The sequence below is a fragment of the Natrix helvetica genome (genome assembly GCF_964273705.1).
Source record: "Natrix helvetica genome assembly, chromosome: 13".
Taxonomy (NCBI): domain Eukaryota; kingdom Metazoa; phylum Chordata; class Lepidosauria; order Squamata; family Natricidae; genus Natrix; species Natrix helvetica.
The window spans coordinates 17,167,287-17,184,413 of NC_138557.1; the positions used below are offsets into that span (position 1 = coordinate 17,167,287).

General features: G+C 54.9%; 1 protein-coding gene across 1 annotated transcript in view; it reads left to right on the plus strand.

Moving 5' to 3' along the window:
• Nucleotides 1-17,127, plus strand: part of USP31 (ubiquitin specific peptidase 31) — a 40,519-nt gene that overhangs the window by 18,048 nt on the left and 5,344 nt on the right. The window contains exons 2-15 of the mRNA XM_081965383.1: nt 8,820-8,960; nt 9,287-9,375; nt 9,875-9,967; nt 10,154-10,289; nt 11,017-11,161; nt 11,421-11,604; nt 13,554-13,665; nt 14,407-14,501; nt 14,786-14,863; nt 15,372-15,501; nt 15,883-16,002; nt 16,095-16,320; nt 16,506-16,664; nt 16,942-17,094. Of these exons, the coding sequence (XP_081821509.1) occupies nt 8,820-8,960; nt 9,287-9,375; nt 9,875-9,967; nt 10,154-10,289; nt 11,017-11,161; nt 11,421-11,604; nt 13,554-13,665; nt 14,407-14,501; nt 14,786-14,863; nt 15,372-15,501; nt 15,883-16,002; nt 16,095-16,320; nt 16,506-16,664; nt 16,942-17,094 (1,861 nt within the window). The remainder of the gene's footprint in view (nt 1-8,819; nt 8,961-9,286; nt 9,376-9,874; nt 9,968-10,153; nt 10,290-11,016; nt 11,162-11,420; nt 11,605-13,553; nt 13,666-14,406; nt 14,502-14,785; nt 14,864-15,371; nt 15,502-15,882; nt 16,003-16,094; nt 16,321-16,505; nt 16,665-16,941; nt 17,095-17,127) is intronic.

Genomic DNA, 17,127 nt, shown 5'->3' on the forward strand with positions numbered 1-17,127 from the left:
GAAGACTGAGTCAACCTTGAGCCAGTCTGGATCGAATGGCTTGCAGTGAGCAGAGTCACCCTGCAATCCTGCATTCAAACCACTGTGCCAGCAGGGCTGCCCGAGGAAGTGGTGGGCTCTCTTGGCTGCCCATGTGTCCATCGTATAAAATGTGTGGGCTGAAATGGATGATTCCCACAATCCCTCCCAACTCTTAGATTTTGTGATGCTCTGAACTAGTAGGGACAGTCTGGCTCTGGTGTGACATCCCTTGGGTGCCTGAGAACATTTAAGTTCTGACAATACTGTTTGTGTGCCAAGTGCCAACACCCACATCTGAGGTTACTTACATAGCTGTTGAAGTGCAGGGGGGGGGGCTCTGTGATATTGCTCTTCGAGGTAGTAGCGGCATATTGTTTTTGTTTTGCTTATTAAATCTGTGGCTTTGGGTAGCGGCAGAATGGCCCCTCTCTCCCTAGCCTCTCCTTCTGTGCCTATTGGTTTTGAGGCCTTGTAGAATGTCCCTTCTGTGGCTTTGGGTCTGGGGTCTTCCAGCTATTCTTCCCACAGCGAGTCCATGAGGGTCCCCTGGGAGCTCTTGGAAGAAGGTTGAGTTGGGAATGGGAAATCCACATGGGAGAAAGAGGGGAGCGTGGCTGAGGTTGGGGGAGACCAGGCCTGCCATCCTCCCCTTAATCCAGTGTTTCTCAACCTTGGTCACCTGAAGATGCGTGGACTTCTGGCTGGGGAATTCTGGGAGTTGAAGTCCACGCATCTTCAGGTGACCAAGGTTGAGAAACACTGCCTTAATCTTCATCCACATCCCCCCCCCCCGTCTGAAAGGCCTTCCGGGGCCAAAGGCAGCCATTATGGCCCTCATCAAGACTTGCTAAAGAAGAGTTCTTCAGCGTTTGAGAAGAGCGTTTATGTTTGCATAACCCAAGAGGAGCTTATTCTGGGTATTTTAACAGTTTCTGGCCCTGTTTAGGCTGGCATGTCAACAGCTTTTTCCTTTGGAAATCAAGTGCTGCCAGGTTCACAAGGAGGCGGCTTCTATTTTCCCCAATGCGGCAACTCAAGGCGGAAGGGAGGCTGCTGTGGGACGGCATGGCGGAGGGCTTCAGGAGCCCGGAGCAGACGCAAACAGACCCTCTCTCGCTCGTCTTCATCGAGGGTGGGGGCTTTTTCAGTCTTTGTGTCCCTGGAAAACCTTTTTGCATCCGGCAGGGTGGACACTGCCTCTTCTCCAGCCGCCGCAGGGAGAGAAGGCCCAGACCGTCTCAGTCTAGTGCAGGGGTCTCCAGCCTTGGCAACTTTAAGACTTGTGGACTTCAACTCCACTGGCTTCGCTGGCTCAGGAGCTCTGGGAGTTGAAGTCCACAAGTCTTAAAGTTGCCAAGGCTGGAGACCCCTGGTCTAGTGTCTTCCTGCCCTCTCTTTCAGAAAGGAAACATGCTGCCATGTTGGCAGCATGTGTTCATTCTTGCCCTATTACAGCCACCCTGATGGAGCCCAACTTGGTTGGGTCAGGGGAGCTTTCTCAGGCTTTCTGTGCTGGGCCTTAGGGGACCACCCAAAGCCTTGCAGAAGCTGTGACTCCCAATGGTTTACCTTTTCCCCTCAAGTGCCTCTGTCCGTGACAGTGAAGCTGTACTACGGAGAGTCTCCCCACATCCTTGAAAGGCTATTTCATTTCTGTTTCTTCCCCCTTTGGTTTGCCCGAGGCCGTGAAGGGGCCTACAAGCCAAGTAAGAGGGGCATTTTGGACCACGTGATCCACCAGCTCATCCGTCAACTGACGGGCCTTGGTGACTTTTTCCCGACTGAGATAGGATGGATCCCGGCAGATCCTGGAAAGATCCAGCGGTCATGAAGGCGTTACGGAGCTCGTCAACGTTCTGGCGGACGAGACCCACTTTCTCTTGAAGTCCAGCTGGTAGAGGTTGGAGACCAGCGTTGTGGTAGCCGACTGCAACTGTTGGGTGAGGCTGCAGGACACTCCAGAGCTTGAGTTTCGATCTCCTGTGGCTTGGGGGCCTCCTCCTGGGCCACCTCAGGAGCCTGTTTCCGGTGCCACTGCAGCCACATCTGGTGGAGCTTTTCCTGGCCACTTTGAATCTTCTGATCAAACCCCTGCTACACACACACACACACACACACACACACACACACACACACAGTACAGAAGACCAGATTCACCACAGTCCCATTGGACCAGTAGGGACAGATGCAACAGAAGGAAGGGTGCCCTGTTGTTCTTCCAAAGACTGAAAGCCAAGCAAGCAGTGGAGGGTCAGCTGCCCACTCCAAGGGGGGTTCCAGCATCTGCAGAATGGGAGCTTGGACAAGGATGGAGATTGACCGGCTTGTTCTTCCCTCTCTTGTGCAGTCATGGCGGAGCTTTTGTGTCAAAATCCAGGAAATGACTAACTCTGTGATGGCGAACCTATGGCATGCGGGCAAGAGGTGGTGCACCGGGCCCTCTTTGTGGGCATGCGCGCCCACAGCTGCTCTTCTGGTTTCCGGCCAGCTGATCTTCGCGGGCACTGCATCCCCCCACCAAATAGTTAGGAAAAGCACCTCTAAACGGATCTTAGGCCCAGAACTCTTCAGGATCCTCATAAATGAGGGAATAAAAGGGGAACTTGTCAAATTTGCAGATGAGACTAAACCGGCAGGAACAGCCAAGACCCCAGAAGACAAGCTCAGGATCAAAAAAGATCTTGACAGACTTGAGCAATGGGCCCCATTCAAGAAAATGAAATTTAATGAGGAGAAAAGCTAAGTTTTACACCTGGGCAGGAAAAAGCAAAGGTAGCAGTACAGATTAGGTGTAACCTGGCTCAAAAACAGTAACTGTGACCGGTTTCTCTGCTCAGTGGTCAAAGGATGGAGAAGAGGTTTTGTTTTCAGAAGTAAGGGGCGGATTTTTCTTCCTCTTCTTCTTAGTTTCAAGTTCTCTCTTTGTCTGGCTGCTCAAATGCGGGAGGGGCCTTTCTCTTTCCCATAATAACCTCACCTTTCGCCTTCCACTGCATCACTCCAAGTGACAGCTGTCATTACCCCAGAGATGCCCCATTTTGAGAGCTCCCAACCAGCAGTCAAGAAAGCCCCAGGTCAAACCGTGTTCGAAAATGCCAAAATTGGCAGAAGCCCATTAAAGGCCAGGAGGCCTGCGTGAATCTCTCTTTCATCCAAAGGCCGATTCCCTCGAATCCCAGCTGTTCCAAATGGAACGGTCTCTGCATCGGGTTTTTTTCACCCAATCTGAACTCTCAGATCAGATCCAAGCTCTGGATCCGTTTGCAGCTCTCGGAGGACGAGTCAGAGTTTCAGTGGACTTTCCGGTTGCACGCAGTTGTGGCTTTGTTCTCCCAGTTTTCCTGCCACGTGTGGATGGCGCCAGAGGGAGGGGGTGTGTGATGAGAAGAGCCCGGGGTGCTGGGTGGCCTTGTTGGCAATGGTGAGCTTGGTGTTGGGTGCTATGCGTGTCTCGCTCTTCTGCCACTTTCTTCAGGCAGATTGGCCAGAAGGGAGAGAGGTCACTCCAGAGACTCTAGGAATGCTTTTCTGAATGGGGGAGTGGACGATGGGATGGGGCGTCTTTCTGATGCTTGGGGCGGGCAGTGCTTCACGTCTCCACTTTGCTTCACTTCTCATCAGCATCCCTCTGGTCCCATGGGAGGCCTGGCAGCAGGAAAGAGCTGCCTTTGGGGCCCAGGTGAGCAGCCCAGCTGTTCCTCCAGAAGGCCCTGGGGGCCCTGAGCAGAGGGGGCTGCGCTGGCTGAGGCGATGGGCAAGGGGCAGAGTGTTTTGGTGAGGAGGTTGCCGTGCACGAGAGACTCTCTGGCGGAGGAAATGGCTGATGCCAGGCAATGTGGCCCCCGCCAGATGTTTCCATGCCAGGTTGGCCTCAAGGCCTTTGGTGGCAGCTTTGGTGGCTCCAGAGGAGTCTCCCTGCTGCTGGTGTCGCCTGCTGGGGCTGCTTGAGGAGGTGGTGGCCGGGCCCTGCACTGGGCTGCCTGGTGTCACACTGGCAGATCTTGCTTGAACTTGGGAACCTTTGTGTAAAGCACCAGAAATCTCTTCTCAGAAAGTGCAAGATGCCCCTTTTGGCTTTTCCTCACTTGCATTTTCCTGCCTCTCCGCGCCATGTCTTCTCATCCTGCTGCAGCAGTTGGAGCAAGGGGGAGAAATGGCATTTCCTTGGGGGGAGGGGGGGCAGTAGTGAAAAGGTGGGGAGATGAAGGTGGGCAGCCCCTGTGCTCCCTTCCCCAATTGCCTCCAGGAGTGGCCTCTTTGATGGCTGACATTGGAGGGTGGGCAGAGATCCCCTTAGAGGAGCAGGTGGTGCCCTACCCAAGTGGGCAAAGAAAAGCCCCTGGCCCTCTTTCACTCTTCCCTTGATTTCTGGGGAGTCAAAGGGGACATTCAGCCCCTGTCGCAAATCTGCCGCTTGCTTTGTGTGAAAAAGCCCGGCTGCTGTGGGGCTCCTCGTTCACTACAATTTGACCCAGCAGCCGCTTTGCCTGTCACGTTTGTCCTGATCTTCCACGTTGCATGGATGTGCTCCTGGGCTGAGTTCACACATGGGGCGCACGTGCGCATGGCTTCACTTCGCGGCACTGAGCGAGTTCACCCAAGCGCAGAGCAGACGAGCCGCCTTCTTCTATTGCTCCTTGGGCTTTCAGGGGGTCCCGGCTCCTCCTGGCTGGGGGGCTGTGCCGGGCCTCCCTTCCCCTGCCTGCCAACTGGCTACGATTCCCCTCCTTCTGATGGCTTTTATTTTCACCCAGAAGAGTCTCCCGTGTTGGGTATCTTAACCAGTGGTCTAAGCTCCTTTCGTTTTCACTCGACTTGTGTGCCTCTGTCTAAACGTGGAGACAGAGCTGTGAATCCGATTCCGGCCTAGAAGTAAGGAAAAACTTCCTGGCTGGGAGATCAATTAACCAGACTCCATCACTGGAGGCTTTTAAGGAGAGACTGGATAGCCATTTGTATGAAAATGGTGTAGGGTCTCCTGCCTGAGCAGGGGTTGGACTAGAAGACCCCCAAAGCCCCTTCCAACTCGGATAGTCTATGTTCTGTTTTTCAAAAGCTCCAGCTCAGCCCTTCATGCAGATTTAGAGGCAACGTCCAGGAGAGCTTAATTTAAAAGAGTCCTTTGGGAAGTGGGGGCTGCATTCCCCTCAAAGTGGTGCCTTTGCGTCCCTGGGGTGGGCTGTTCCCCCAGGGGAGCTCATCCCTCCAAGGCCTCCTGTTTGATGCTAGCCCCCTTCTCTGCTTGCTCTGCAGGGTGCAAAGCGAGGGGCCTCCCCAGATGCCCCTCGCTTACTCCCTTTGCCTGCTTGTCATGGGAGGCGGCTCTTCCTGGGCTCCAAGCAGATCTTCCACCTTCCTCGTCAGCAACCTGTTTGCAGACCCCTCCCCCCACCCTGCCCCGCCCCACCTTGGCTTTCTTTGCTGTTTTGTCTGATGAAAACTTTATCCTAAATTGCAATTGGAGCTTTGCTTCCTGGGGAGTTTTTTGTGTTTCTGCTCTGTGACTTTTGCAGCACAGATGTGGGTCAAGAGCAGATGAAGAGGGGTGACCAGTCAAGGGACCCTCCGTGGGAGGAGACAACTGCCCCCCCCTCTCTTCCCACGGCTGAGCTGAGCCTGGAGGTCAGTGCCCTGACACCCATCTTCTCTTGCCGGCTGATTACGGTGCTTGGATGATGCCAGTACCCCTAACCCAGCTGAGCCCCCAAGGCTGGTGGGCTGGCAGGCAGGGAAAAGGGGAGGGTGGCAGTGGGTGATTTGGGGCCTGGGTGCAGGCAGGCAGTCAGGCTTAAAGGCCCTTCAGGGACCCCAGCATCAGTTTGCACTGGGGAAGCGGCCTTACGAGATTTTACAGGTAGTCCTTAATTTACGACTGGTCACTTAGTGATTGTTCCAAGTTACGACCGACCTGGATAAATGGAGTTTATGACCTGGATTTGAAATCCCGACAGTCGGCAGACTGGAGACTTCAGCTGCTTGGCAACACAACCACATTTTTGTCGGTCTGCAGCATCCGGCAGTCATGTGACAACATTTTGCAATCGTTTTGTAAAAATAGGCCCTTGCGGTTTTCGGTGAAACTATGTCCATAATAAATCATTGGTTCACTTAATGACTGTTCCCAAAACATCATAAAATCATGTGACTGTCCCGTTTTATGACCATAATGGGCAGGTTGCATTACTGCCTTAAGTTGAGGACTATCCATACTTCAGTTTAATAGATTTAATAGTTTAGGGATAGAAATTTTCCGCTGTTTCAGGTTCTCTTGCCTCCTCCCTGTCTCCCCCTTTCCTGTTGCTGGTCATGCATTTCATCATTTTCTTCCTCTTGGATCTTCCCCCTTATTTTCCATCTTGAAGCTAGCCGGGAATGTTGGCCAATCCAGTGGAGCACGGACCCTTTCCTGGCCAGGCAGGAGCAGAGAGGAAACTCTCCCAGCTTTTGTCTTTGCACCCACCTGACTGAAATGCTGCAAAAGCTTCATAGCGCTAGAAAGGATTCACGCCACAGATTCATAATGAATGACTATGCCATTCTCTCCGAGTGCAAACACATTATAAATAAGTTATAATAGTAATGAAACAGACAATGGGGGGGGGGCATTTCTGCCCTGGATGCCGTTCCCTGGAGGTGCCTGTTGGGGGTGAGGGAAGGGAGGGGCTTAGTTGGCATTGGCATCAAGCTGGTTCCGAAGCCCATCCCTGCCTTGCCCCACCTCCCCATTGGTTCGGCATGTTTGTGCATTTCCTCTTGTTTTGTCCATCGGCCCAAGTGAGTTGTCAGGCTCAAAAGATCAGGACCACACATAAAGCTTCAATTAAACTGATTTATTACTCAACATTCCTATGTGCAAGAATCTACTCAGCTAACGGTTAGCACTATCTTGGCGCAAGAGAATTCAGGAGGGGATGCTCCATTTGTGGCTACCTGAGACTCTAGGCTGCATCCCCTTTTGACTCCATCCCCAGGCTCTGCCCTTCCTCTCCTCCTCCTCCTCCTCCTCCTCCTCCTCCTCCTCCTCCTCCTCCTCCTCCTCCTCCTCCTCCTCCTCCTCCTCCTCCTCCTCCTCCTCCTCCTTTGTGAGCTGGTCTTTGCTAAACCTGGGAACACGCTCAAGTTCCATGGAGTTTTATAGCACTCTCTGGGTGGTATACAAATATCAGCATATTGTCCCCAACAATCCTGTTCCTCATTTTATCAATCTCGGAAGGGTGGAAACCTGAGTCAACCTTGAGCTGGTCAGGATCAAACTCTTGGCTGTGGGAAGAATCTGCCTTAGAGATGGTATCCAGCAGGTTCTGAGCAGTTCTGGAGAACCATAGCAGAAATTTTGAGTATTTTGGAGAACTGGCAAATGCCACCTCTGGCTGGCCCCGCCCCCATCTATTCTCTGCCTCCCGAATGCCAGCGGATTGGGAGGAAATGGGGATTTTGCATATCCTTCCCCTGCCCCACCCACCAAGCCACACCCACCAAGTCATGCCATGCCCACCAAGCCACGCCCACCAAGCCACGCCCACAGAACAGTAGTAAAAAGTTTTGAATCCCACCACTGGGACTCTGCCTGCAATACTGCATTCTAACCACTGCACCCCTATGCAGGCAGCCCAGTAGAAGAATGTGGACTTCCAGATAGTCCCCCTACTGGTATGTTTTGGGGGATAGATTGGTAGCAACCTGATGGGGGTCAGGGACAGGGTCAGGGCCTGTGTCCTCTGCTCTGCCCCTGCTGGGTAGTTGTGTGCCTGGAGGGCCTCGGCTTTTGCCAGTCTGCTGCAGCTGCTGTAAGTGAGATTTTAATAGTCAGTCACCCCGAGCTCCTTTGACTTCACCCCCCCCCCGCTGCCCAGACCTTAAACTGTTGATTTCCTGTTCCCTGCCTCTTTCTGGGGTGGTGGTGGAGCTGCAGGTGGGAGCTTCTCCTTTTTCCATAACGGTTCAGTTGTGCTCTTTCAGTTCTACTCAAAGAGGCCTCCTCTGTAGGGGACCATTGCAGTGGTTTTGATGAAGACCTCCCAGTCTGGCTTCCTTGGCTGGCTGGAGTTGCTGTCCAGCGGTCCGGCCACTCGGGGCTGGTGGGGGAGGAAGCTCTGAAATCTGCAAGGGGAAACTTGGATTTGTGCTGCTTCTTTTAGCCCTCGGGAGTAGCCTGGTCTCACCCCTGGTTTGGGTTAGGGTTACGGTCACTCTTCCACCCCTGGAGCACATCTGCCTGTTGCTGTCCTTGGGGGCTTCCCTGCAGGGCATTTGGGGTCCAACGGGGCAGTTTCTGCAGGAGGGCTGCTCTTTGGCTTGTGCGAATTGCAGGGGAAGGGGTGTTTGTGGTTGCCTTGTCCCTGACTTCACAAGGCCTTCTGGTCACTTACAATAATCCATAAAACAAATCGATGGAAACAGATTGTACAGTTGGGCAATCATCAGTCCCTCCTGGTGTTTCCAAGGATAACCATGTCCTGGATATTGGGAGCTGTTCCATCAACCCTGAAAGTCCACCAGAGTGTGTGTGTGTGTGTGTCATTTGAATGTTTAGGGATCCATATGGGTGGATCAGGGCCCTCCCCCAAATCCATGCCTGTTCTCCCCCATCCCAGTCTCATGGCGGCCTCCAGTGTTTCCACTCAAGAAGAGGAACTGGGCTGATGGGCAGAGGGGGTTGTAGTGAATACCGCCTGATGGTTTCTGGTGGTCTGGAGGGGGTCCAACTTCACCTGTCAGGTGGGAAGGGTCCTGAAAGTGGGGTGGGGGCTGTGTCCCCAGGACGGGGCTCTCTCAACCTCTGGGCTCTTCTTCCGCAGAGCATCGTTTCCAAGAACGCCTTGCAGTTCCGCGGGAGCTCACAACACGACGCACAGGAGTTCCTGCTCTGGCTTCTGGACCGAGTCCATGAAGATCTCCACAATTTAGTGAAGAACAGTGATGGGAGAGCGCCTGTGAAGGTGAGGCCCTCTGCTTTGGAACCATTTGCTCCTGGCTTGGCTGCAAAGGAGCCCCGTGGAGAGAACAATGGGAGGCCGGAAGGTGAATTGCACCACTGGGTTGTCCTGGGTAGCTGCGTGGTTTGCGTTCCTTGCTGGGTGTCCTGCTGGGATCACAAAAGGACTGTAGGCAAAAACGGGCTTACTGGGAGGCAGACCTTGGGGTGTTTTAGCTTCCCCAGTGTTACTCTGGTGGACGTCCGGAGAGTCTTGGCTTTCAGGTTGTCCTTGGGGTCAAATTACTGAGTCCAAGACTGATGGACCTTCCTGAATCCCTTTTGTTTCAGCCCCCGTTGGAAGAAGATTCCCTGATTGAGGGAAGCCTCTTGCCAGTCAACAGCACTTTTGTTCAGGAACTCTTCCAAGCTCAGTACAGGTAAGGGGCCCTCCTGCTTTCTGCTCCCCTGCCTTCACCCCAAAGAAAGGGGATTGGTGGAGCTCCTCAGAGCCAGCCAGTAGGGCTGCCCTTGGGCTGCCCCACCCAGCCTGGCCTGTCCTTGGTTCATCATGCCCGCCCTGAGACAGAGCGGAGGTGGCCTTGGCTTCCTGAGCATTCTCTAATTCCCACCACCGGAAGCCAAGGGCGGCTGTCCTGGCTCTGCCTATCAGGCATCTAACCGGATGGGATGCCCCTGGGTAGCAAAGGGAGCTTCCGGGTGGAAGTATCAGTACAAACGCCGTCTTGGACCGTCTCCTTTGCATTTTTCTCCTTATTCTTCTGGTTTGGTATTTACTTCCCTTCCACTGTCGGAGGTTTAATCGAACTTTGGGCCATGGGGAATACTGGGGAGTGGGAGGGGTTCTCACCAGTGGGACTCCCCCTCCCCCTCTCTGGCTTTACTGCATGGGATGAAAAAGGGCCTTTCCTGTTGCAGGTCATCCTTGACGTGTCCTCATTGCCAGAAGCAGAGCAACACTTTCGACCCTTTCCTCTGCATTTCTCTGCCAGTCCCTCTGCCTCACACGCGGTAGGTCTGCAGGGCCCAGATTGGGTCACCCAACTGGCAGTTAGGAAAAGAAGGGATGGGAAGCTCTGGGGGACTGAGGGGAGAGAGCTGGTCTCTCCCTCCCCCTCCCCCCCCCTGGTGGTCTGAGGGAGGGGCCCCTTCTGGTGTGGGAGGGGCCTCCTCAGCAGCCTCTCTGGCTCTTTGCAGCCCACTCTATGTCACCGTGGTCTATCGAGGGAAGTGTTCCCACTGCATGCGCATTGGAGTGGCCGTGCCTTTGTCCGGAACAGTGGCCCAGCTGAGGGAAGCAGTGGCCAGAGAAACCAAAATACCTGCCAAACAGGTAAGCCAAGGGGGCTAGTTGGGTGGGTCTCCCTCCCAGCTGGACTGCTCTCTCCTGTCCGTTGAGCCTTCCAGGGTGAGCAGATGCTCAGTTCTGTTCCCTTTGTTCCCTGCCGCCTGCTCGTGAGGGGAAGCCGTCTGTTCCTGGGTCTCCCTAGGAAAGGAATGGAAATTAGGTGACCCTGTTCATGATGCCTTTATGTCTGGAGCCATCCAAGATAGTCTATGACCACCAACAATGTTGGCTTAATTATGGTTTGAGACAACAGCAATAACAATACACTTGTATACCACCCTGGGTGGTTTACAGCGAAGAAGCATTATTTGCATATTGCCATCCACAATTTGGGTCCTCATTTTACCGGCCTCAGAAGGATGGAATGCTGAGTCAACCTTGAGCCACTCAGGATCGAACTGCTGGCAGTCAGCAGAGTCAGCCTGCAGTGTACTGCATTTTAATTACTGTGCCACCAGACAAATTCTTAGAATAAGCACCACAGCCACCTCCAAAACGGAGGGCGCAATAGTGCACGAGGCCGCGCGGCTTTTGGTCTTTCCTGAGCAGCTGGACTGACTGGGCATTTGGTCAGGCCGATCTAACCCAAGCACTGAGTCTTGGCGGCTCTGGTTAGAGGAAGGGAGGGGCCGGAGGAGGCGTGGCTGAGCTGGGCTGCTCGGCTGGGCCAGGTTGCAAGAGAGAGACAGGGCTGTCCTCTGGGCCCCTGCAGATTGTGCTCACAGAGATGTATTACGATGGCTTCCATCGCTCTTTCTCTGACCTGGACGACCTGGACACGGTGCAAGAGAGCGACTGCATCTTTGCCTTTGAGACCCCTGAGATCTTCTGGCCAGAAGGGATCCTCAGCCAGAGAGGTAGGTTGACTTGTGGGAACATCTGGGGCCCTGGGCTCTCCGGGCAAGCCCTTCGCTGGGTGGGAGGGCTGGGTGGGCCTTCCTGCTTTGCCCTGTAGTTTGCCCTTGGACCTCCAGACTTCTGTTTGTTCCAGAGAAGGTTGAGTCTTGGCCTCCTATCCCACCCCTTAAGCCTTTTCTGTCCAGTCTGGATTTGGGGAACAGAGCCAGGCCTTCCGCTCTGGGCATCTCGACTGAAACTCTCCTTGCTCTCTTCCAGGAATCCACGCCAACAGCAATCTGAACCACTTGAAATACAGCCTCGACCATGCCAAGTCTCCCACTTATGCCCAGGCGAGGCTGGAGAGCGGCAGTGTCCAGACAATGGCGCCAGCGGCTGCCCTGAGCGATAAGCTGGTCATCTTGGTGTGTAACAGAGCCTGCAGTGGACAGCAGGGAAAGCGGTAAGCCTGGGGGCCTGGCTCTCACCTGGCACTTTCTTCTTGGCCTTGGCCTGAATCTGTTGAAGGTGGCACAGGGCCTGGTCACTGACAGTCCCTGCCTGGCCATCCTATCTGGCAGGATTGGCACACTCCGGAGCTCTTCGATTAACCAAGTGCCACCTGTTGGGGCTCCGGAAATGCAGCTTCAAAATGTTGATGGGTTGTATGTTGTGTTAATAGAATATCAAAATGGATTGGGGGCGTGGAGGGAGTTGTACATTGGGTTTTGGGTGTTGTGGCCCACCAGTGGAACTGGCAACAGAGTTGGACAGTGAGGAGGTTGGGGAGGAGCATGGGCCAGTCCTGGAGTCTGGGAAGGCTCTGACGAAGGCTCTGTGTTGGAGGCAGAGACCAGGCCAAGGCCTTTTAGCAGTGATCAGCTGCCTAAGGAGCTACACAGCTGTGAGGCAGAGGAACAGCTGGAGCCTGTTTCCAGAGCTGCCAGAAGGAAAGAACATCTCAGAAATCAGGGTAGACTTGGGAGTAAAGTCACAGGTGGATGGTGAATGGCTCCTCCCATAGGAAATAAAAGAGGAGCGAAAGGGGAGGAGGCTTTTGAAGGTAACAATTCGTTCATTCGTTCGTTAGATTCATTTCAGGAGTGTGAAGATTGTCCGTGAATCTCAGAGACTCTGTGCCAAGTCTTTCCTTGCACAGCACCTCATTTGGACAATATTTACATGGCAGCTTTCCAAGCTAGATAAGGTCTGCAGTCATAAATATTCCTTTGAAAGACTCTTTGCCAGGCCTTTGCTGAATGTGAAGGAGAGGAACTCACATCCGTTTAATAAAAGAGGTTTTGTCAGGACCAGGACTCTGCTTTGTGCTTTCTGGGGAAGCCGAGGTCAGAACACTGCGTGACACTTTTAAAAGGTACTTCCACACCAGCCCATACTCATGAGGAGTTGAACCAGGATGGACAGGTAGTCCTTGACTTATGACTGGTTTCTTAGCAACCATTCATAGTTGCAATGGACCCCCACCTGGTGTCAGTGTTTTGATGCCTCCCTCCCTTCCGCGATCACACGGCTGCATTTTTGGCAACTGGTCCAAATTTATGGCCATCCCTCAAGCCATGTGACTGATTTACAACACTTTTTCCCCAGAAATTTGCATTTATTTCTGGTTTCTGGCAAAAGATGCCCCATAGAGATCAACGGGTTAACTTAACAACTGTGGCATTTGCTTAACAACCACTGCAAAAGGTCAAAAAATCGTGTGTGGGGAAGTGGGGTTGTGTCATGTGATGTCCCATTTTATGACTCATGATTTACAACCAGCCTTTTGCTGCCAAAAGGTTCTGGCAGGGCCTGGGGTGTGTGGAGGGGCAGGCCCATTTCATCCTGGGAGGCAGGGCCTTGGGATTTGCTTGGGGGTGGGGGGGCAGGGGGACCACAACTTTCCACTGCTAAAGATGCGTTATAAAAATGCATTCATTCATTCATTCACTTTGAATAGCCTTTCATCTCAACCAGGGACTCTGGGTTGTGAACAATCATAAAAACATTTAAATAGTTAAAACAACACACACACACACAAATTAGAAACAGCAACCAAGAGATATTACACAGTAGTCCTCGACTTACAGCAATTTGTTTACTGACAATTCAAACTTATTATGGCACTGAAAATGACTTCAGACCATTTTTTACACAACCATTTCCGCATCTCCACAGTCCCTTGATCACAACCCAGATGCCTGGCAACTGGTTCATCTATACGACGGGTTGCAGTAATCTGGTCAGAAGGTCACAAGTCCGTGAGTGACTGTGCCCAGAGCCTCCCAGGAGTAGGCACGATTGGCGCGCAACCTGAAAGTGTGCTGCCAGTGCTTCCCTGGCAGGAACCAGGAGGCTCCCCGGATTGCGCAGGGGGTCTCTAACCATCTCTTTGTTCTGCTCCTTTCTCAGGTTTGGGCAGCCCTTTGTGCTGCATTTGGAGAAGACCATCCCTTGGGACCTTCTGCAGAAGGAGATCCTGGAGAAGATGCAGCATTTCCTGCGCCCCTCAGCGTGTATTCAGGTATGGCATCCTCCCTTCGGCCCTTCCGTCTCGTGGTCACTGCTGAACCCAACATGATGGTTTGCAGTTTTAGTTGGCATTACTAAAATCCCTCCCTCCCTCCCTCCCTCCCTCCCTCCCTCCCATTTTCTCACCAACAATCATGATAAGTTGTGCCAATCAAAATGCAAAAGAGCAAAATGTTGGGGGGAGATCATGTGAGACATGGTTAGAAACCACAATGGTGGGGAGGTTGAGATTTCTGTCCTCCTTGCTCAATGCTTACTCGTTACGTAGAGGCCCCTGAAGGAAAGAAGGTTCATCACACAGTGAAATTGCAAAACTTTGGAAGGTGTGTGCAGGTGTTCCTCCACTGCAATCAAGCCTGGCAATTTTTGCTGGGACCTGGAAGAAAATGGCGGTTTCTGGCAAAAGCTTTGGGAGGGCTGGTCGTATGATTGCAGAATGTTGCAAACGGCCGTAACTTCAGGCCGGTTGCAAGTGCCCAAAATGCAGTCATGTGACTGCGATGTGTGTGTGTGTCCGTCCTCATTTGTTGGAACTCTGAAACCGGTTGTGAGTTGCTTTTGGGGGCTTCTGTGGTAACTTTAACTGGTGGTAAGTTGAGAAGCGCCTGTGTTTTTGGGAGGGCCTCTGGATTCAGTCTTCTGGCCATTTCACTTTGGGGCGTGTGCCCAGGGGTGGTTGCTGTGTCTCTGCCTGTCCTCTGAGAAGCCCGCCCTCTCCCCCCCTCCCACGCAGGTGTGTCCGTTCAGCTTGCGAGTGGTCAGTGCTGTCGGCATCACGTACCTCTTGCCTCAGGAAGAGCGGCCTCTCTGCCACCTGATGGTGGAACGGTGAGCGGGACGGAGCTCTTGCCTCGGCCCAAGGAGCTGCTCCTTCTCCACGTGGAGCCATGCAGAATGTGGCTCTCGTGGCTGCAAAGGGGGTGGGGCTGCTGAGGGCTCCACCCATCCCCCATCTTTGGAGGAGCAGGGTCTCCGGGGAGCCAACAGCCTGGAGCCCAGCTGCTTCTCCGAAGGACCCCTGACCTCTAGTCCCGTGAGGGAGGCGCCCATTGGAGGGGCTGATCCTGCGGGGGGGAGGGGGGCTCTTCCCTTAGACTCTCTTCCCTTTGCAGAACCTTGAAGTCTTGTGGGACAGGCGGGACCCCCCACGTGAAGTTGGTGGTCGAATGGGACAAGGAGACGAAAGACTAGTAAGGAAGAGCCGGGCTCTTGGGAGGGGGCTTACTGCAGACTCCAATCAAGGGGCCCAGATCAGGACTGCTCTGCAGGGCTTCCCCTGCTACCCAGAGCGGCTGCTGGCAGGGGCAGCGAGGCGAGTGGCGTGTCTGGGAGGCATCAGCCAGCCTTCCAGAAGATGCTGAGAGGCGTCTGTGAACCCAAGGGGTGGGCCTTCTCGGGGGTGGCCCCTTTGGACCAATCTACACACACACACACACACACACACACACACACGATGCCCCGGGGGCCCTGATCCTGCGGGCCTTGCAAAGGCAGCTGAGAACCGTCTCCTTCCCGGCCAGAGCCGCCCATTGGAGAGAATCCCGTCCTGATGAGTCCATTGGATTCTTTCGGGCTGGCTGGCTGGCTGGCATGGGCCGTTTTCCTTTCTCTCTGCTGCCCGGAGTGTCACTCTTTTCAGCTGGGCGGCCACGGAAACACACGGGAGACCCAATGCCCCCTCCCCTCTGCGTGTTGCAGCTTGTTCATCAACACCGAGGAGGAGTACATCCCGGATGCCGAGAGCGTCAGTCAGCAGAGGGCGCTGCACCAGCAGCCACAGTCCTGCACCTTAGCCCAGTGTTTCCAGCTCTACACCAAAGAGGAGCAGGTCAGTGGCCTCGCGGGTCCTCCCCCCTCCTGCTGAAGGGAAGGACGCAGCGCTCTCCGTTTGGAGTTGGGGGCACGGAGCCTCCCCCCAAGGCTTTCTTGTGCAGTCCCACCCCCTTCTCAGCGCTGTCTCATTTGCTACGGGAAATAATCTGAGCTTTGCAGCCTGGATAAAGCGGGGGTGGGGCGGGAGGAGAACCGCCTGTTTCTTACTGCACCCCCCTCCCCCCCGGTCTCCTCTGCAGGGCTGGAGGGAGGGGCTGGGGCTGCTCTCTGCCTCCTAACTGGCCACGGCTGTGCTCCGCTCGCTCTGCCTTGCTTGGAGGAAGGGTCAGGGAAGGGCTCCTGCCGCGCCTCTGACCCCCTCCGCCCACGCTTCCAGCTGGCCCCCGATGACGCCTGGCGCTGCCCCCACTGCAAGCAGCTGCAGCAAGGAAGCATCAGCCTGAGCCTCTGGACGCTGCCTGACGTGCTGATCATCCACTTGAAGCGCTTCCGACAGGTGAGGGAGGGGCCTCCTGGGGCCAGTGGCGGGGCTTCCCCCGGCTCTGCCGCATGCGGGGCCGGCGGGTGATGCCTCCCCCTCTTCCCCAGGAAGGAGACCGGCGGATGAAGCTGCAGAACATGGTCCGCTTCCCCCTGACTGGCCTTGACATGACCCCCCACGTGGTCAAGCGAAGCCAGAGCAGCTGGAGCCTGCCCTCCCACTGGTCCCCCTGGAGGCGCCCCTACGGCCTGGGCAGAGACCCAGAGGACTTCATCTACGACCTGTATGCGGTGTGCAACCACCATGGCACCATGCAGGGGGGCCATTACACAGGTGACGGAGCTGCTGCAGCCCCCCTCCCCCCCTCGATCTGTGCTTGGATCCCCAGCAGAGCCTTCCAAGGGCCCTCCCGCTGGGGGCAGCTCCTCGGCTCCTTTCCTCCCCCTTGGGTTGGGGGGCTGGGGCAGGCCACCTTGCCTTTTGGAGCCCGGCTGTCCCTGACGCAGCCTCTCCTGCAGCCTACTGCAAGAACTCTGTGGACGGCCTCTGGTACTGCTTTGATGACAGTGAGGTCCAGCAGCTGGCCGAGAACGAGGTGTGCAAGCCCACGGCCTACATCCTCTTCTACCAGAGGCGGACGGCCATTCCAGCCTGGTCGGCCAACAGTTCCGTGGCAGGTAAGAGCAGGAGCTGCGGCTGCTCTTCCCGGTCTTCCTTGCGGGTCAGATGGTCAGAAGCCTTCCTTCTGGTTCTCCTCCAGGCCTCAGCCCTTGGCTCTCCTGCCTGACCCTCCATTCCCAGCCAACCGAGTGACCCCGCAAGAAGAGCTGCCCACTGGCTGCTTGAGTCATTGGTCCCACTAGGACCCTGCGCTGACTCCAGGGCAAGGTGGCGTCTCGAACTGTGGCCCCTCGAGCTGCCCCCTGCCTGACCGGCTGCCTTTCCTTCCGGCAGGTTCCACCAGCTCCTCCTTGTGTGAGCACTGGGTGAGTCGGCTGCCGGGCAGCAAACCGCCCAGCGTGACCTCAGCGGCATCCTCCAGGCGCACCTCCTTGGCTTCCCTCTCGGAGTCGGTGGAGCTGATGGGGGAGCGGAGTGAGGATGACGGTGCGTATGCGGGAGGGGGGAAGGGGGGTCTTG